This window comes from Channa argus, chromosome 20 (assembly GCF_033026475.1).
Source record: "Channa argus isolate prfri chromosome 20, Channa argus male v1.0, whole genome shotgun sequence".
NCBI classification, from domain to species: Eukaryota; Metazoa; Chordata; class Actinopteri; order Anabantiformes; family Channidae; genus Channa; species Channa argus.
This window is the reverse complement of record NC_090216.1, coordinates 9,341,641-9,362,754: the sequence shown is the minus strand read 5'-3', so window position 1 is coordinate 9,362,754 and position 21,114 is coordinate 9,341,641. Positions and strand designations below refer to the sequence as shown.

General features: G+C 40.5%; 1 protein-coding gene across 1 annotated transcript; it reads left to right on the top strand.

Annotated features, from left to right (window-relative positions):
• Window positions 1–1,579: 1,579 nt before the first annotated feature.
• On the top strand, window positions 1,580–20,271 carry LOC137105338 (integrin beta-3-like). Its single transcript, XM_067487375.1, has 15 exons — window positions 1,580–1,793; window positions 3,006–3,091; window positions 3,638–3,842; window positions 3,949–4,201; window positions 5,604–5,766; window positions 5,938–6,099; window positions 6,177–6,272; window positions 10,236–10,325; window positions 10,801–10,935; window positions 11,976–12,420; window positions 15,553–15,775; window positions 15,886–15,986; window positions 16,614–16,733; window positions 18,652–18,818; window positions 19,791–20,271. The coding sequence occupies exons 1-15, from the start codon at window positions 1,724–1,726 to the stop codon at window positions 19,857–19,859; spliced, it is 2,385 nt and encodes a 794-aa protein (XP_067343476.1). The 5' UTR covers window positions 1,580–1,723; the 3' UTR covers window positions 19,860–20,271.
• The last annotated feature ends 843 nt before the right edge of the window (window positions 20,272–21,114 follow it).

Here is a 21,114-nt window from a genome sequence, read left to right as displayed (position 1 = left end):
AAGCATACATGTACACATACTGCAGAGTGTGCAAGCAGTGCTGTCCATCACACCTACGGGAAAAAAGGGGAACTTTGAAACAAAGATAAGGAGAGAATATAAAGCCAAACTGAGCAATACACAGAACTTTACCTGAATATAATGACCAGTGTGTCACTTATACACATCATCCCTTTAAAGTTCTAGTTAACGTAATTACTGTAGGACTGTGGCATTGTTTCTGCTGGTGATTGTATTTCTTCTGTTTCATTGTTTACATCTGATACACCCCAAGGCTTTGCTCCACTCGCCAGTCCCATTTGCATCTCACAGCATTGCCAACAAGTCTCAGCTGTGACTTTCATTTCAATGAGACAATTCCAGTGAGATGTGTTAAAAAAAAACACACATAATTTGTGCCAAAACAAAATATCCCATAACATATTTCAGCCAAGCACAAAGAGCAAACTGGCTCTCAGTTCTAGGAAACATCTCCTTGAATGTTGGAGTCAAAACAGGGTGCATTAACTCAAAGAATTTCACCTTGAATTTTAACCTTGAGTGTCTGTATAAACAGGGCAGTAGTGAGGTTTTCCAATGAAACCTGGAGAGTTGTAAAGCAATCTGTATGTCACCTCAACCTGACTGCTACATCATCCTTTCCACATGTCTATAATGGACATGTGTTAACTCACGACCTACTGACAATCTCAGCTACTTTTACATGACTTTTCTCCTGCAGCAGCCTTGTGCACCTCGGTGTTCGTAATCATCCTTATCAAAGGCTGAAAAAGACTGAAAACGAAGCTGAAGACGTCCAAAGGAATGAATGTCGAAAGGACTGGAGATGCCTCCTTCAGTACTATACAAAGGCTCCGTAGCTATTTGTTGTACGAACACGACATCTGGTGGAAATCTAAGGTACCACAACTATGGACACATAACTGCGGGCTCGTTGCTAAAGTCGGCTGGTTCCGTACAGAAATAATGTTGATTTCAAAACATATAGGTGTTTATACCCCGTGTTTAAAAAAATATGACAGAACCTAATTTGGCCAGGAGATACTGTTTGTGCTTCCAACAGCACCAATTTGATTACAAACTTCCAGATTTATTTAATAAGAACAAGCTTAACAATATTAACAAGTTAAAGTCGCAATGTCTAGTATTAAATAGGGACAACAACAACAACACCAATAATAATAATAATAATAATAATAATAATAATAATAATAATAATAATAATAATGCATAGTTGTTCTCGTCATTACCACGTATGTCCACTGGTAGGCGGTGTACACTAAGCCTGGAAGTCTGCTTTGTGATTTTGAATCAGTATTTTATCCAGTACAGTTTTTCTAACTTTGTCGTGTTTTTTTAATCATTAATACGTGTTGAAAAACATAATTTAGGACGTTCAAATGTTGCACTGTACGCAACATTAAATTACAAATAAAAACAACAGCAACAACATCTTCCATGGTACAACAATGCCGCACGCCCCTGTCAGCAAAATAAAACTCATCAATCATAGTTCGGGCTCTAGATGCTGCACTGTCTCTCCGCCCATTACATTTAATAGTATAATAATGAGCGTTCCGCTGGAGGGGGGGAGCAGGGGGTGGATGTAAGACATTTGACTGTATTTGGAGTTGTGTTGATTGGAGTTTTCTTGTTCCTTTTTGCTTGCGCTCACACCGGAGCTCGTTGTCAGGCTCACGCCTCACGAAGAGCCCGCACCAGGATGGGTGCTGTCCCGACGATATTATGGGTGTTTGGTCTGATCCTTAGTGGAACAACAACAGGAGTTTGCGGTGAGTTGTAACATCATTCACATAAGTTTCACATAACCTAGTGTGATAATTCAGAATCCTGGGCTTGTAACAGAAAATGCTTGTGATCTCCACTTTAATATGTTTTTTCTTTTCTTTTCTTGTATTCATTTCACATACAGAGAAACGAGTGCTCATTTTGTCTACTTAAATATAAGTACTAGTACAACACTCATTACAAATTTTACTCCATTAAAAGTCATGTTTCTGTGTTATTAGCGCAGAATCTAAATGTATTAAAAGGTAAAAAAAAAAAAAACTAAAGAGACTTGGCTCACATGCCTGATAAACTGCAGCAATATTCATGCATCAATGAATATATACTTTGTAATCATCTGGAGTTAGTTTTGATTACTTTATTAACACTTTCTATCAATATCACAATAAGCAAAGTAATTTAAGTGAAAGGATGTTAAAGTATATATGTGTCAAAACGTAAGTGAATTTGGCCCCTTGGATCAAATACATGAGATGGTTAATCGAGTATGAAAGCTGGAGAAAGATTCTGCCACACAAATCTGATATTTTTTGTTCTATTTGTGAACATTTTGTGAAAGAGTGGATAATTATATCCAGTTGGGCCTCAAAGACTTATTATAACGAAGCCACATGTTTAAAAGGGAAGAGAGCTTTGTCGGAGCTGCTAACAACTCATCTGAAACAGGACATGGTCTTTTTGTATGAGGGTTTTTTTATTGCATGGGATACACCTATAATTTATATTTTATGAAAGCATTTTAATTTGAAAGTAAAAGCATCCATCATATAAATGCAGCCCATAGTAAAAAGCAAAGTTTGCCCCTCTTTGGTGTAGTGGCATAGATTGGAAGTACAATACCTCAAAATTGCATTTGCGTAAACAGACTTACTTACTTTCCACCACATACAGCATATCAGATTCCTGGAGACTCCTCAGCTAGGTTTTATGACCAGAACATGACCAAAAGCAGGTTTAATAATCAAGTTTTCATCCACAAACTTTGTATGTTTAGTTTCTACTCTTTAGTTCTGCTTTTCTTCACCTTTATATTGGAAAACAGAAGTTCCTTGTCGACTGATTATGGATTTGCAGCTTCTACAGTTATAACAGAATTCACAATTAAACAAACAATATAATATATCCATATAGTTACCATAAGAGTTGGCCAATATCATGGAAGAATTTAAGAAAAATAATCCCTCTTTTGATTACAGGTTCAAATGTTTGCACCTCGAGAGGGGCCAGCACATGCAAGCAATGTCTGGCTGTGCACCCCAGCTGTGCGTGGTGCCTTCAGGAGGTGAGCTTGCTTTTACACTTCACTTCACTTCAGGCACAGCCGTTTCTCCTTGTCTTGCTGGTGCCAGGTGGCATAGAGCTCCTCACCAGCCGAGTAATCTGGCTGAGTGGAATGCGTGGTGATATTCATGCACTCAGTTGAAAATGAAGTCAACATGTTTCCCCCTGAAGTTTTTATACTGTTTGGGTTTGAAACAACCACTAGTACATCAGACAGAGAACATTGCTGCACCGTTTAATCCAGTAAAACTCAGTCTGGGAGTGAATTTATCCCTCCATTCACGTGCAAAATATTCTCAGGGTGACTTCTTCATGTTCCAAAGCACTGGTTTAATTATTTGAAGATGGACTTTCATTCCCATTACGAGCCCTGAATGAATTCAGCATGTCCTTTTCTCCCAGCAAAGCTTTACTGCAGATGGGAATTCTGTAAATACAACAACAAATTGATTACATTTGTTCATAAATGAAAGCACTTCCAAATGAGTCAACAGATTGCTGGAAAGTAACAACTTTGCTGTGAAAAATTTCACATCTCTCTTTTCAGGACTTTGGCCAGGGGGTTGCCAGCGCGTCCCGCTGTGACCTGAAGAGTAACCTGGTGGCTGCGGGCTGTGCCCCGTCAGCTCTGGAGTCTCCGACCAGCAAACTGCACGTGATTGAAGATAGGCCCCTAAGCAGCAAGGCAGCAGGGGCCACGCACGATGTCACCCAGATCAAGCCCCAGAAACTCCACATCACTCTCAGACCAGGTGAGCCAATTGTTCTTATTCTGTGGAGGTAATACAGACACAGACACACTGACAAGAAGGGAAGGTACAAAGGAATAAAGGAAAACTCTTTCTTGCTTAAATCCAGACGATGCTAAGCGTTTCACAGTGAAGGTGCGTCAGGTAGAGGACTACCCTGTGGATCTCTACTACTTAATGGACCTTTCCTACTCCATGAATGACGACCTTTTCCGCCTGAGGACGCTTGGCAAAGGCCTGGCTGAGGCAATGAACCGCACCACCAGCAACCTCCGCATGGGATTTGGGGCTTTTGTGGACAAGCCGCTCTCACCTTATATGTACATCTCACCCAAAGAGGCTGTGAAGAACCCCTGCTACAGGTCAGATTGTGCCTCCTACAGCAACCAGCAATGTATAGGATCCATTATGTGACGGTTAACATAACTTAACTTAGCATAAGTTTTATTTTCTCTATATTTAGTTATGTATTTGATCATGTGCATGTGCAAGAATGTTGAACTATTACTTACACTTAGAAATTTTGAGCGTACACAATATCACAATAATAATAATGTCAACGTTAGCCTCCGTAACATATTTCCTTGTCTGTTTATTATGCAACTGACTCCAGACCTCTTTGTGTATTCTGGTTTATTGCAAATCTAACAAAGTTTTCCATTGCTAATATGTGCCCACTGGTGTTGATTTCGATGGTTGTTTACAGTCTGCACGTTGGACGTAACGTCATCATGCACATGATGTCATTTTCATGAGAACATGTTTAAACACAACAATGCACAGGTAAATTTCAGACGGGCGCGTAGTCACAGCACTTGTTAAGAGCTTACAGTGGCTCTTTAGTGCTTGGTCAGCTGCTGTGAATCATGCACAGGTAATCTGCCCAGAGAGTCAGAGTGTTCCAAAGCAAGCTGCTCGAGGGCTACACTGGTAGTAGAAATGTCCCTTGGGGTCATTAACTTTCCCGCTTAGATGCAGTCTGGAGATCTTGCCTCCAGGAATGTTTGGATAAGAGATAAAACTAGTGGCGAGTTTTGGTTAGCAGTGCACAATACAGAGAGAAAGAGGCGTCCACTGGCAAAATCATGCGATGAAGAGGAGAAACAGCTCAAACTTCAGTGTTATTTGAACAGTTTAACCATTTTTAGCCAAGCCAGCACCACATAGTCCCATGGATTTATTATTGAATGGGCCCACCAAGCACAGCCCCACGGGCCCAAGAAGCAAGAGACTGTTTAAAGTGAGTGTTTGAGCCAAACACAAAAAATGCCCACAAAGAAACAAATAAAGGCCTAAATAGTCACAAAATGGCTGGAAAAAGGGATGGTGACCACAAAAAGAGGAAACATGGCCAGTAAGAGACAGAAAATTAGTAAGATGGGGGCTCTTTGTTTCATAATCTGAGAAAATATCTCAGTATCTACTTAATACATTTGCACAAAAGTTTGTACAGACATTTGTGGTTCCCCGATGGTGTATCCTAAGAGCTCTGTTTCTCAACTTACCTTTTCTTCACTGCTACTACTAGCTTAGACAAGATTATATTAGGTTGTGGTTTTGATTGGCATCAGTACAATTGTGATTATACCTGCTTCTCATCAGCAGATAAGCAATGAAAGCATGTTAGGATGTTGACCACTGTAATAGGTCTCTTTCCAAATGTCCCACCTAGAGATATGAACAAATGAATGAAACAACCTAAGAGAAGTTCTTTTGAAATTTGAAACTTTGACTGATCAGTATATGCCTCTGTTTGTTGGGCAGCATTAACACAACCTGCCTGCCCCAGTTTGGCTACAAACACGTCCTGTCTCTGACGGAAGAAGTGGGGCGCTTTACAGAGGAAGTGAGAAATCAGATGGTTTCCAGAAACCGAGATGCCCCGGAAGGAGGCTTTGATGCCATCATCCAGGCAGCAGTGTGCAAGGTGGAGACACACATTGAACATGCTATCACACAAACGTGCTGCGTCATGGACATCACTCAGGGTCGTGTGTTCACCCATCTCAAAATGTGTCTTTGAAATTTCATTGAATACCTTGACTAGTTCTTGAAAAGAATTTGCCTTTGTTTTGTTGCACGGTTTGATGGGAACTAGGAGCAGATTGGTTGGCGCCCCGGTGCCTCGCACCTTCTTATCTTCACCTCGGATGCTAAGACTCATGTGGCTCTCGATGGTCGCCTGGCAGGAATCGTGCAGCCCAATGATGGCCAGTGCCACCTCAATGCTGACAATATGTACAGCATGTCTACCACCATGGTCAGTGTGTGTAGGAAAAGACCCATTACAGAGTTTATGCGCACGTGCTAAATACATTGTTTCCTTTGCCCTCCCAGGATTACCCGTCTCTTGCTCTGATTACAGAGAAGATGTCAGAGAACAACATCAACCTCATCTTTGCTGTAACAAACCCTGTAGTTCGTCTGTACCAGGTCAGGACATATTCACATTGAGCACACTGCGACGTTTCATGTACAACATAGTGAATGTGCAACAGAAAAGTCTGAAAAATAGAAATGCGTAAATTAATGTTCTTAAACTAAAGCTGATAAGATGGCAAATTATGATTTGTAATCATTTCATCTTAAACATCCTGCAGTATCTTAGTCTCAAAACCTCCCTGGTTTGAAACAGAGATTCTTGGATTCTGCATCGGAAGAATGGAAATTCAGATTTTTCTCTATCAGACACTGTTCGAACAATGCAAGACACAAATTCAGCCTTTCCCAGACTTGAAACTGTGTTACAAGAAGCATTTATAATGCACTACTTATAGCACTTCTTCTTTTCCTTTCGGCTGCTCCCTTTCAGGGGTCGCCACAGCGAATCATGTGCCTCCATCTAACTCTGTCCTCTGCATCCTCTTCACTCACACCAACTAACTTCATGTCCTCCCTCACTACATCCATAAATCTCTTCTTTGGTCTTCCTCTAGACCTCCTGCCTGGCAGCTCCAACCTCAGCATCCTTCTACCGATATATTCACAGTTTCTCCTCTGAACATGTCCAAACCACCTCAATCTGGCCTCTCTGACTTTATCTCCAAAACATCTAACATGAGCTGTCCCTCTGATGTACTCATTCCTGATCCTGTCCATCCTCGTCACTCCCAAAGAGAACCTCAACATCTTAAGCTCTGCTACCTCCAGCTCTGCCTCCTGTCTTTTCTTCAGTGCCACTGTCTCTAAGCCGAACAACATTGCTGGTCTCACCACCATCTTGAACACCTTTCCTTTCATTCTTGCTGATACTCTTTTATCACACAACACACCTGACACTTTTCTCCACCCGTTCCAACCTGCCTGCACTCGCCTCTTCACCTCTTTTCCACACTCACCGTTGCTCTAAACCGTTGACCCTAAATACTTAAAGTCCTGCACCTTCTTCACCTCTGCTCCCTGTAACCTCACCGTTCCACCTGGGTCCCTCTCATTCACACACATGTATTCTGTCTTGCTGCGGCTAAGCTTCATTCCTCTGTTTTCCAGAGCAGACCTCCACTTCTCTAGATTTTCCTCCACCTGCTCCCTGCTCTCACTACAAATAACAATGTCATCTGCAAACATCATAGTCCATGGAGATTCTTGTCTAACCTCATCTGTCAGTCTGTCCATCACCAGAGCAAACAAGAAGGGGCTCAAAGCCGATCCTTGATGCAGACCCACCTCCACCTTGAACTCCTCTGTCACACCTACAGCACACCTCACCACTGTCTTACAGCTCTCATACATGTCCTGCACCACTCTAACATACTTCTCTGCCACTCCAGACGTCCTCATACAATACCACAGCTCCTCTCTCGGCACCCTGTCATACGCTTTTTCTAAATCTACGAAGACACAATGCAACTCCCTATGACCCTCTCTGTACTTCTCCATCAGCATCCTCAAAGCAAATACTGCATCTGTTGTACTCTTTCTAGGCATGAAACCATATTGCTGCTCACAAATGTTCACCTCTGCCCTTAGCCGAGCTTCCACTACTCTTTCCCACAACTTCCTTGTGTGACTCATCAGCTTTATTCCTCTGTAGTTGCCACAGCTCTGCACATCTCCCTTGTTCTTAAAAATTGGTACCAGTACACTTTTCCTCCAGTCCTCTGGCATCCTCTCACTCTCCAAGATCTTGTTAAACAAACTAGTCAAAAACTCTACTGCCACCTCTCCTAGACACTTCCATACCTCCACAGGTATGTCATCAGGACCAACTGCCTTTCCACTCTTCATCCTCTTCAATGTCCTCCTCACTTCACTCTTACTAATCTTTGCTACTTCTTGCTTCACAACAGTCACCTCTTCTACTCTTCGTTCCCTTTCATTTTCCTCGTTCATCAACTCTTCAAAGTACTCCTTCCATCTTCCCATCACACTACTGGCACCTGTCAATACATTTCCATCCTTATCTTTAATCACCCTAACCTGCTGCACATCCTTTCCATCTCTATCTCTTTGTCTGGCCAACCTGTACAAATCCACCTCTCCCTCTTTAGTGTCCAACCTAGCATACAAGTCCTCATATGCTCTTTGTTTGGCCTTTGCCACCTCTATCTTCACCTTACGCTGTATCTCCCTGTACTCCTGTCTACTCTCTTCAGTCCTCTCAGTGTCCCACTTCTTCTTAGCTAACCTCTTTCTCTGTATACACTCCTGAACTGCCTCGTTCCACCACCAAGTCTCCTTGTCCGCTTTCCTCTTTCCAGATGACACACCGAGTACCCTCCTACCTGTCTCCCTGATCAAATTAGCTGTAGTAGTCCAGTCATCTGGAAGCACCTCCAAACCACCCAGAGTCTGTCTCAGCTCCTCCCTGAAAACTAAACGACATTCTTCCTTTTTCAACTTCCACCACTTCGTCCTCTGCTCTGCCTTAGTCCTCCTTATCTTCCTCACCACCAGCATCATTTTACACACCACCATCCTGTGTTGTCTGGCTACACTCTCCCCTACCAATGCTTTACAGTCACTGATCTCTTTCAGATTACAACGTCTACATAAGATGTAGTCTACCTGAGTGCTTCTCCCTCCGCTCTTGTACGTCACCCTATGTTCCTGCCTCTTCTGAAAGAAAGTGTTTACTACAGCCGTTTCCATTCTCTTTGCAAAGTCAACCACCATCTGACCTTCTGCGTTCCTGTCCTGAACACCAAACCTGCCCATAACAGTCTCATCACCTCTGTTCCCTTCACCTACATGCCCATTGAAATCTGCACCAATGACAACTCTCTCACCTCTGGGGATGCTCTGCATCACTTCATCTAACTCACTCCAGAATTTCTCCTTCTCTTCTAACTCACATCCTACCTGTGGGGCATAACCACTCACAACATTGAACATCACCCCTTCAACTTCCAGCTTCAGACTCATCAACCTGTCTGATACTCTTTTCACCTCTAGAACATTCCTCACAAAATCCTCTTTCAATATAACTCCTACTCCATTTCTCTTCCTATCTGACCCATGGTAAAACAACTTGAACCCTGCTCCTAAGCTTCTAGCCTTGCTACCTTTCCACCTGGTCTCCTGGACACACAGTATGTCCACCTTCCTTCTCTGCATCATGTCGATCAACTCCCTAGCCTTCCCTGTCATAGTACCAACATTCAAAGTCCCTACTGTCAGTCCTACATTCTTAGCTTTCCTCTTCTCTCTCTGCCTACGAACACACCTTCCTCCTCTTCTTCTTCGTCTTCGACCAACAGTAGTCCAATTTCCACCGGTACCCTGTAGGTCAACAGCACCGGTGGCGGTCGTTGTTAACCCGGGCCCCGACCGATCCGGTATGGAAGTCTTTGTCACGATTCGCATGTTTGATTTGGCATGTGTTTTACGTCGGATGCCCTTCCTGCCACAACCCTCTGCATTTATCCAGACTTGGGACTGGCACAAGAAGACACTGGCTTGTGCCCCCTTGCGGTTGCATTGCACTACTTATAGCACTTAGGGAAGATTAAATGCATATAAAACTGTCACTATTCAGTAAATAGGAGCTGTTCAAGGATCAAAGGATGGATGTGCTTTTAGTTAGAATACGTCAGTCTTCTGCATTCATAGGGTGAGAACAATTCAGCCGTAAAGTTGCTCTAAGTTACATACGTAACTTGGTCTTGAAGTGATAGGAAACCGTGTAAACCGATACTGCTGCTACACAATTCAGTTTTTGCACCTTTGTGGTTTAGCTGTCAGTAAATGATGATATAACAATAACAATCTTAAAGAAAATCCCATTATTACTCAGTTTTTTATTTTCTCATCCGCATTAATAACAAATTGCAAGTACACAGCAATACATTTTTATATGGTTAAATAAATAACTTAAAATAGTTTTTGAATAGTTTCACTGAGAAACTGTGTCGGATCACAGCAGTGTTCCAGTCTGTTTGTCTTTGTGCCTTGTAGAACTACAGCGAGCTGATTCCTGGCACAACGGTGGGAACGTTGTCCAACGACTCGGGCAACGTTATTCAACTCATTCTGAAGGCCTATGCTGTAAGTTTTCTTACACACACACAGAGATGCGCACACACACACTAGCCTAGACAGGAGTGTTTGTTGACACACTCACCCACAGTGTTTGAGTCATGCACACTGCCAAGCAACCAGTAGTCAAGGTGTGAAACTGACCAAGTATAGACACTTGCTGGCTGTGTTTCACTGTTTGTTTATTCATGTTTTTTATGGAAAAAAGTTCCTGAAAATTAGGATTTGCCTCAACCCTGACTGTAAATTTGGGATGTTTGTACAGGTGCATATTCATGTGTGTGGGTTCATGTGTGCTCTTGTATGTGTGTATAAAATAATTATGTAGCCTTTGTGTAACTAGACAGGAAATTACTTGTTTTGTTTATAAGAAATTACCTGCTATAAAAACGATATGATATCCTATTTCAAATGTGATTTTGGCCTATTGTACAGATGCAGGTCTATATAGTCTATATGTCTATATTTTTCCCTTTGTTTTCAGAAAATTCGTTCAAAGGTAGAACTGGAGCTTCAAGGTGTCCCAGAGGAGCTGTCCCTGTCCTTTAATGCTACCTGTCTCAATGGGGAGGTCATCCCCGGCCTCAAATCATGCTCTGGGCTCAAAATAGGAGACACGGTCAGTCCAGCAAGACTTTGCAGGACAGCTCTTAGGCTGGTCTCAGGCTATAAAAAGAGAGATGTCTAAAATTGTACCCAAATGCTAAAACACTAGATCAATAGTCACGATGGCAGAAAATGTTTAATTCTTAACATTTTTCCGCACAGAAGAATCTTCAGACAGTTGTGTCTGTACAGTACCTGTTAGCATTACTGTCTTTGTTTCTCTCACCACATTTGTTTTCATATTGTTCCCATGTGTATTTCTATTTTTCTAGAATTTTTTCTCTTAATAAAACAGAAAATCATCATTCAAGATTATATAAGATTATCAAGATTATAATTATATATATTATATAATTTGGAGATTAAATAAATCTACTTAAAACTTAAAAATACTCAGGGACTAGTGGTCATAATCAGGTCTTGACTGTAAAAATAACACGTTAGTTCCATGTACTATTTTTTGGCTGAATGGTGTTTCCATCCTTTTTGAGATGATGGAAAACGGTGTCTGAGCTTGTCTTTCTTAGTTGACATTTTGTTGTCTTTCCCCTCTGCCAGCTACATTTAGAACGAATTGTGCACTTAAAAAGTTCCCTCTGCCCCTCTTTTGCATTTTTTCTTTATCACAGCTTCACTGGCTCTGTGCCTCGTTCTCTTCTCACTCCAGGTGACATTTTTTGGCCTCCACACATTTTGTTCTCTCTGCCTAAGCTTGTCTTATTTTTTCCATATATGGCTGTTTCTCCAGATGCGGTAACTGCCAACTTTTGGACATTTACCCGATTTGGATGCAATGTTGACTGAACATTACTCCAACTAAGTACCTATGGAGTCGTTCCTTGTGTCACATCTTTGCTGACAGTGATGATCCACTGATGTACTTATAAGCATTTCTTGACCAGTTAGGTATTTTATAGCATGTGGAAGCTGAATCTTTGGGTCTTAAGAATAATAATAATAAAAAAAAAACAGGGCTCAGATCGTGTTTCAATGAAATAATTGTTTTGTCCAACATTTGGCATGTTACAATTTTACTCCTGTCCTCTAATTCAGGTTTCTTTCAGTGTGGAAGCCAGAGCTCGAGGTTGCCCTAAACAAAAGAAGAAAACCTTTATCATTAAGCCTGTGGGCTTCAAGGATTCCCTCTCCATCACCGTCACCTTCGAGTGTGACTGCAAGTGCCAGGCCAAAGCCCAGCCCAACAGCCCAAAGTGTAATCATGGCAATGGCACCTACGAGTGTGGAATCTGCTTGTGCCACCCAGGTCGGTTAGGGTCGCACTGTGAGTGCGCAGAGGGTGACTATAACCCCACAGAGGAGGATCTCTGCAGTGGACCTGCAGGCTCTGGAGGGGCCCAGTCTGCCATCTGCAGCGGACGTGGAGACTGTGTGTGTGGCCAGTGTGTTTGCCACAGCAGTGACTTTGGAAAAGTGTGGGGCAAGCTGTGCGAGTGTGATGACTTCAACTGCCTGCACTACAAAGGAGAACTCTGCTCAGGTAATGTGCATTGTGTAATTAGTTATGCTTCAACATTTTAAAGATACAATATGTAACTTTTCAAACATCAGGATTAGGTTAGAGTTAAGCGTTAGGTACTAGGTTAAGTATGCGTCACCCCACAGTAAGACATTTATGTTGGTCGGTTTTCCTTACCCACTCATACAATATGAGCTCAGTTGCATAGTAAGGGAGGGTAAAATGGCCCCATGAACCTTTTATAAACATTGTGTGTCATTCAGGATTCAGGGGTTTGCAGTCCTCTTCACCACACTGACCGACCGTCCACCTCATCTGGGAAGAATTAAATACTATAACAATGCTCCCTTCTGCCCAGGACATGGGTTGCATAAACACATCGTGTTGTGCGTGTGCACTGTGTGTGTTAGATGAGGTCGTGTGTTTGCATCAGCAAGGCCAGTTTTAGAGGATTCATACCCATAGGAAGTTTGACCACAGCTTTGACCAGACAGTTTCGCTATTGTGGTTGGTAAATGTCAAGCGCTTTAACACAGAACCCTATGATCCTCTTTTAGTACTTTAAAAGAGTCAGTATGCCATCAAGTCAAAACACATGATTTAGATTTTGTGAATAATTATTAATTGGGGATTAGCTGTGAAAAGTAAGCACCAGACCATGCATGACCATGCTTTCATTACACACAGAAGTTATACACATTCTCTTCTTGGAGGATTTGCCACCAATAGTGAAAGTTCATTGACTTTTTTTCTCTCGATTCTCAATTTAATGAAGTTTTGTGAAAGAACCCTGAAAAATGAAAAGATGAATACCACTTTTATGCCATTAAGCTCCGTTCAATTATTGCTTTCAGACTGTAATTATGAATAATATTTCCCACAAAAGAACTGCAGTTCACAAACCACAGTCAACATGGCGGCAAAGCTGCCATCGCTGACAGTCAATTTCTTTTTTTATTTGAATCCTTACAAATATGTAAGACATTAAAAATGGCTAATTTAGGCAATTTATCCCATTGCAAGGTCAACAGTGAAGCATTAGTCTTTTAGATTAAAAGGAAATTGTCCTGATTTATTCTTCTCCCACACTGTGTAGCAGCATAAAGGCTGGATGGAGGGGGAAACAGCTAGTCTGGCTCTGTCCAAAAATCACAGATACACCTGCCAAAGAGTCTAAAGCTTATTTAGCAATACATTTTTCTTCCTTCTAAAATCTGTACTGTTCTTCTCATTTAACTCTTAGTATAAACTACATATAAAGATGACATGGATAAATATATTATTGATTATTTTAATTGATCATGGCTAATTAGATGTCAGGTTTTGGCACAGACTGCCTTTGGTTTTTCAGTCACACCATTACATCACTGCGCACCTCGCCTGGTGCTCTCACAGAGAAATGTTTTGCTGTATTCCCCAAGGCCCATAGATTAACATGAAAATACCTTTCTGCTTACTCACAGGCTGGAGTAGTGTAATAAGGCTAAAAATAAATCCCATGTTTGGTCAGAAAAGGCCCATGTGGGAGAGTATTGGAAACGTTGTGCAACAATTGCTGTTGTCTCGAAAAACCTTATTCATTCAGTCATTGCAAAGATGATTCTTCTTCCCCCAAAATAATTTAATTCAAAGCCAGTGGTGCTGTGGTCGAGTGGTAATGACCGTTTGTTCATGGTTAATCATTTACTATTTTTAGACTATTCAAAACAGCTTCCTGTCTCATTGTTTATCTAGGTATGGTTTACCAGGGAAAGACCACAATGTTTTCTGCATTCTTTCCAATGTATTGGCTTAAACACACTCATGCACACATAGAAACATAGAAAAACAACAAACCACGAATGCAACACAGTTACGCAGCCAAAAATAAAAGCTCTCTAAACACTACATGCAAACAATAAAATAGTTCACCCTGCTCTGCTGCACTCTGCCACATCCTGTTCTTTATCTGGACATCAAAATGAAAGTGATGTAAATAAAGTAAAGAAGAATGCACAGTTGGCAGTCGTCTACAGACAACAGGGTCAGTGGTTCGATCCCTTGGCCAAAACATTGAACCTCAAGTTGTGGGTCAGGTGAGCACCTTGAATGGCAGCCATTGCCATCAGTTTGTGAGTGTGTGTATGCGCGAATGGGTGAATGGGAATCAACATTGTAAAGTGCTTTGGATAAAAGAGCTATATAAGTGATCATTTACCAATTTACCATTTACAAATCAAGCAGAATGTATTAATTAGATTAGTCTTGTTCATAAACCTTAGAAGTGAGTACACTGCCGCAAGTGATGTTTAAAGAGCCTTGATCACAGGAGGCTTTGACATTACTGGGTTAGAAGATAGATGCATGGATTCTTTTGGCCTCAAATTTGGATTTTACTGTAGTTCACCAAGTTACAGAAACATAATTTTCAGACTTAGAAAATCCCTTAATATCTTAGCATAAATTAAGCTACTTTTTTCGAATGAAAAATAAAACGTTAACTTTTAGAATAGATAGAATTTGAATATTTAAGTTAGACAGATTGGAACTCTCAAAGTCAAAATATGTCAAGAAATTATAGACAATGGCATGACAAATGACAAATGCTCATAGGCTTGTGGTACATTTACTCATAACGACTCAACAAGCTGTGGCCAGTCATTAAAAAAACTGTGTCACTATTTAAACATTGTTCCAACCCACAAAACCATATTTTAAATTTAAGTGGAGTTCCCAAAATTACCAAAGATACCACATGCATTAGGCTGAATTAGAGGAAATGATGCATAGGATTTCCATTGTGCAGAATGGTAAAAACCATTAAAATAGGAAGTTTGGGATTACAATGTTTAAACTGTAAACAACATATACTTTTAATAAATTGTTTTAGCGAGCTGGAAGTGAATTTATAAAATGCAAACTGTTTAAAACAAATTATAATCTGTCAACCACTAAGCACACCCACTGTTTTCCTCCTTCTTTCTCAACTTACACCACACCCCTGTTTCCAAAAGAATTACACTTATTCACATTGTCTTCCAGTTTTTCATTCTATGTTGGCCTCCTCCTCCTTATTCCATTTTTACTACTGCTCTGTCTGGGGAAATAGATAATATACTAGTAAACAATATTACTTTCATTGTTCTCTTTCATTTTTAATTATTTCCTTCACAGGCCACGGCATCTGTAACTGTGGTTTCTGCCAGTGTGCAACGGACTGGCAGGGTGAGAACTGTAACTGCTCAAGACGTACTGACACCTGCATGTCCAACCTGGGCCTGCTGTGCAGTGGGAGGGGCCAGTGTGTGTGTGGGGCCTGCGAGTGCACACAGCCTGGTGCCTACGGGGCCACATGTGACAAGTGTCCAACCTGCCCTGATGCCTGTACCATGAAAAAGTGAGCCTGAACACTGCATATGCATTATGAGCTTGCACGAAGGGTTCTCATTTTTATTTTAAAGTTGCATGAAATTACATGACTGCATGATGTATGTCTTCATATTCAAGGGAGTGTGTGGAGTGTAAGCACTTCAAGAGGGGCAATCTGTTTGAGGACAACACCTGCTCTCAAATCTGCAAAGATGAAATTGTGCTTGTTGATGAATTAGGTGAGACGTCCGACTGACCAAACTTTAAACATGAAAAAAAACTGTAGATATCATTCATACTTCCTGTTATGTATTGTTTATCCTCACTCAGCCAATGCCAAACATTATGTAGCAGTAAAGGTTGTTGGTTTAAAGACTGGATGCTCTGCACACATTTCTCAGAAGAGATGAAACAGTCATCAACATGCCTTATAATTTCAAAACAGTCCTCTGATGATTCTGTTGAATCAAATAGACGATGACACCTTGTGGCAAATACTGGATGATGGTAAATACCAAATGCAGTCTAACCATAGAACACGAAATTACAGCCCAAAACCTACAAACTGACTAAGTAATGTCCATTACGCAACTTTAAGCTTCATTTCATAACAGTTTGGCTTTTGCAACAACCTGAGGGGAAAAAGTTGAGCAACTGTCCAGTTTTTTCTGTTAAAATGTGATTTGCAAAGTTGAGAAATTAGTGTCATAAAATATATAAAAATTGCTTGAAAGATAAGCTTCAAAAGAAACTCAGTTTAAATCTCACATCTAGCACATCAGTGTGTTGCGGTGTTTTTCTAAAGAGGGTCACACAAAAAAAACGAGAGCTATTTGACTGATTGATAAACTTTGATTTTCATGCAGTATTTCATGATACGAATGCTGTGAACTGTACGTACAAAGACGAGGATGATTGTGTGGAGCGCTTCCAGTACTATGAAGACACCAGTGGCAAGTCTATCTTGTTTGTCATCAAAGAGCCAGGTAAGAGAGATCCATTCTCCACCGTTACCTGACCTAAAGAATTAATATTTAAAGCTGTGTTAAGCAACAACTCACCCACCATCTTTTACCTTCTTTTGTTTTGACTGTATAGCTCACAGCTTTATGTTTTGTTTTGTTTTTTCTCATCAAGCTTGTTTTCACCTGCAGCCATTTAAGTAAAACCGTTTAAAAATACCAGACAGACAAGAAGTTGTACCTGAGGATCGTAATAGAGCATTTAGCAGCTCAAGAATCAGGTAATTCTCCTAAGGAGCTGGACAAGAGCAAACCAAGAGATAAAAGTAACGTGGACTTACATTGATACAATGGCTACAAACAGGACTCAAAATGAATGCTATGCTCCCCTGTGTGTCATGGATGCATAATGAGAGAACTTTTTGCTTTGCAATCTCCCATTTACACGTTGTTCTGTTGCTCCCAAGTGGCCAAAACAATTAATGAATAAGGCCAGTTAGCCACAAATTACAGTTAGTAATATAGGTGGAAAAATGAAGTCATCCACAATGACAGAGTAATTTCACATACTGAGTGAACACATAAAACATGGTTAAAAGCCACAAATGTATCATCAATTTATATTAGTTTGCATTGTTAGATTCATTATTTTCCTTTTCCTTAGTATAAGTTGTTACTTCCCTACTGCATGATCTTCACCTGCTTGTTAAGTGCCCAAGTAGAAAGTGCGTGCATGCGTTTTTGTGTGTGTGTGTGTGTGTGTGTGTTTGGAGTTGGAGGAGGGGGGGAAAACTGCCTTTAATGACCATGAGTGCCTGCAGAGAAAGTCTGTCTATAGGTCTGCCTTTAATGAATGTGTGTGTTTAATTTAGGCACAACTGGGTAGCAAAGAAGTACACCAAAATTTGCCTTGAACACAGTGCACCCTGCTGTGTCAAAGACGGTTGTAAACAGCTGCCCAGCTCCTCAAGGAACCTGCTGACGCTACATGTCCTCCAGAGTAAAGCAGGAGAGGGGGGGAGAGGAGACGAATTGAGCAAAAGGCAGAGATAAAGAAGATTAAATTTAGAAATTAAATAAAGGAAGCTGGCCTGTGCGTTTTATAAGTTTAGACTAAATAATGTTGCAGATTTAAGATGCAAGCATTTACAATCTTACTTTTAACCAAACTAACACTATGTGTATAGAAGCTATAGCAGTGGTCGTTAGGATCAAAAGGGTCAGTTGAAAGGAAGCAATGAGGAGAGAGGAAGAGGAGCAAAGCTTTGATGTTGGCTGTAAATCTTCACCCTGTTTCTTGCACTAGGATAAACCAAGCTACTTTTCACAAACTTTAAAAAAACGTATTAGGGAAAAAAGGGAGAAATAAAAGGGAGAAAAAAGGGAAAAAAGTATTCTGAAACAACTACTGATGGAAGAAATGAGTAATGAGCATACAAGTGAGGTGTTAGGAAAGCTTCATCTTAACTTCAAGAAACAGTTAAGTACTGTCAGTCACCAATTGTGCAGCCTTCTTGAAACCGTGCAAGTGAGATTCCTGTTGTGTTTTGCCAGACCACATTGAGGGATGGGAGATTTGTGGCCTGGCTGTGTGAGGCTACACTATTTTCCACTTGAGCCCATCCTCCTCTCTGCTTTTTTGGTACTGTATTTAAAAGTCCCATTGTTGCGATACCTAACATCTATAACACCTAACAAAATAAGATTGAAATTCAGTCTAGAATGCAGCACATGGCGTTATTACTATCATCTGTAAGTGACACACTCCTGAAATCATAGCACACAGTAGAGGAGCATAAAAGCAACATCAAACCCACATGGGCGACGGATGAGACAGGAGAATACTGTTATGAAATCTGTCTTCCTTTGACCTTGCTTCTCGCTTCTCTTCCACTGTGTGTGCACATTGCTCATTCCCTTTTCACTTCCTCCTTTCTTCCAGACTGCCCCAAGGGTCCAGACATTTTGGTGGTGCTTCTGTCAGTGGCAGGAGCCATCCTCTTCCTTGGCCTGGCAGCTCTGCTAATCTGGAAGCTGCTGGTCACCATCCACGACAGACGGGAGTTCGCAAAATTTGAGGAAGAACGGGCTCGTGCCAAGTGGGACACGGTCAGTGACATTAATGGTGACTGAATTTTTTTTAGGCAGTGGAGCCTGGGAGCCCTCCCTTGGACTCAAAACACACTCAGTCTACAGTCCACATCTACAGTAGCAAAAGGCCACACATGCAGTGTCTCACTCTTGTTTTCTGAAGATGTTTTTTATTATTTTTGTGTCATGCTGTTACTCCCAGCAGAACAAAAGTGAGTAAGAGGAAGGGCTGGGTTGAAATCAGCTCACGCTAATTAGCCTTTACTGGTAAATGGCCTTTTTATGGCTTCAAAAACTCACAGAAATCCCCTGAAAACACAGCCAGAATCACAGTAGTTTCAAGATGTTTGCTGAGTAATGGAAATGAAACCATAAGACACATATTCAAGGTAATATATGTGTCCAAATACAGAGCATAGATCCCAGTAAAGGATGGACAGCTGAAGGAAAAACAATTTATTACTTTCATATTTCTATTACATAATTATCAAGATCTTTAAAGTGCTTTGTTAGGATTTTCCTAGAATCTTGATGAGACCTTGGCATAACATCTAATAATGATACCTGGTTAATCTTTGTAAATTCCCCTTCCATTTACTACAACCAAAAACAATAAGCTACTTTATAATTCACACAATCTCACATCATTCAGAATGCCACATGTTAAAGAAACTCTTCAAACAGTCTGAGATTTGAGAGAACACTCGGGTATATTATTTTGGGAGTGTGAGAAATACAATTTACTCTTTATTTAAATAACTTTCACACCAAATTAGACATTTCATCTCTTGATTTTTTTCCTTTGGATTTCCTACGGATTAAGGAGAGTGATAAAATGTGTGGATTGTATTGTTTGTGATATTCACTGTTTGCTGAAATAGAAGATATATCAGAATGTTTAATCACAAGAAGAAAAGTGTTCAAAATATATAAACTGCACCCAACAAACTTACCATAACTTATGTCTCTTACTGTGTATTTGACAAACAGGGGCACAACCCTCTCTACAAAGGAGCCACCTCTACCTTCACAAACGTCACATACAGAGGAAAAGACTGATGCTACTGAACAAAGATAACGAAAAAAAGGATCAAATAATTGACTTTTACTGTCATTTGTGGGAAGGTGCCAAATCATGTGCAGACCTCTACTGTCACAAGATAATAATTAATAATTATTTGTTTGTAAATATGTAGAAATTATTCTGAAGACACATTTTGCCAGGGATTTGTCATAAACCTCCTCTTATACACTGATACTATATTGTTTGTGTAATCAAGAACTTTAAAGGTTTAGCCACATGTGGTTTTGACAACCACCGAAACACTGAATCCTGCTAATTGACATACATATTACTACAGAAACAGCAATGTTTCTCTGTATTGCCACCTAGTGACAGTCCTCGTTATTTTGACCCTTGGTGGAAAATATAATCAAGAACTGTGGAGTAATAAATGTTTCCAAACCAAAACTTTCCACATGACTTGGATGCCATTGACATTGAGGATGAATGGGAAAATAAATATAAATAAGTGATGTAAGTGAACAAATCCTTGAAATAGTTTGTACTGAAGGACAGAACTGACGGGGCAATAATGTGTCACAAATGTTATTTACTGACTCCATTGCTGACTTTACTGACTCCAGGTTTGTCTGTACTCAGTGTGATTATGGCAAAATAAAATGTCTGTTACTAACTGGAGTGATATGATGTGGTTTAGAGTATAGTGTCAATTTACAGAATCAAGGTAAATTTTTGTTTGGATTGTAGGGGATAATAGGTAACACTGGTATTATAGTCAATTCATTCTTTTTGATGAGCTACAACCACATAAAGTGTCCAAATTATTAAGGAAATGAAAATATGTGCTAATAGGAAAATATTCTAAATGGGGTATGTTTTAAAGGTACACAATTTGACCAAGGAATACAAAAAGACAACACACCAGAGTTGTGGTTAGCTGCAATATGCATTGTGTGTACAGTACCCATACTCTATTGACACCTTTAATACACTCTCATCAAACCATGTCAATATCTGAATTACTGTTAGTTTGCAGATTTTTGGTGGTTTGTTAAACAGCACAACAACATGTGTACATAGTTTTTGTTTTTCAAATTATTCAGCAATGTTTATTTTAACTCAGAATTACACATTTCATCCAAGGAATAAACTAAAGAGCCAGATGGATAATAATTACTATTACTACTGTGGGATTTGTGGCTAACATGTTCAACCGAGGCTTTTACTGGAGTGTGCAGAGCCGTTTGTCTACAATGCTCTGCTCCCCCCTCCTGGACTTAAATTGCAACT

Excerpts from the sequence above, each read along its gene's own strand:
- LOC137105338 (XM_067487375.1), top strand. The coding sequence starts at position 1,724 with ATGGGTGCTGTCCCGACGATATTATGGGTGTTTGGTCTGATCCTTAGT. Across the intron at positions 3,843-3,948 it reads CCACATCACTCTCAGACCAG|ACGATGCTAAGCGTTTCACA; the intron begins GTGAGCCAATTG and ends GCTTAAATCCAG. Across the intron at positions 12,421-15,552 it reads CAAAGGAGAACTCTGCTCAG|GCCACGGCATCTGTAACTGT; the intron begins GTAATGTGCATT and ends TTTCCTTCACAG.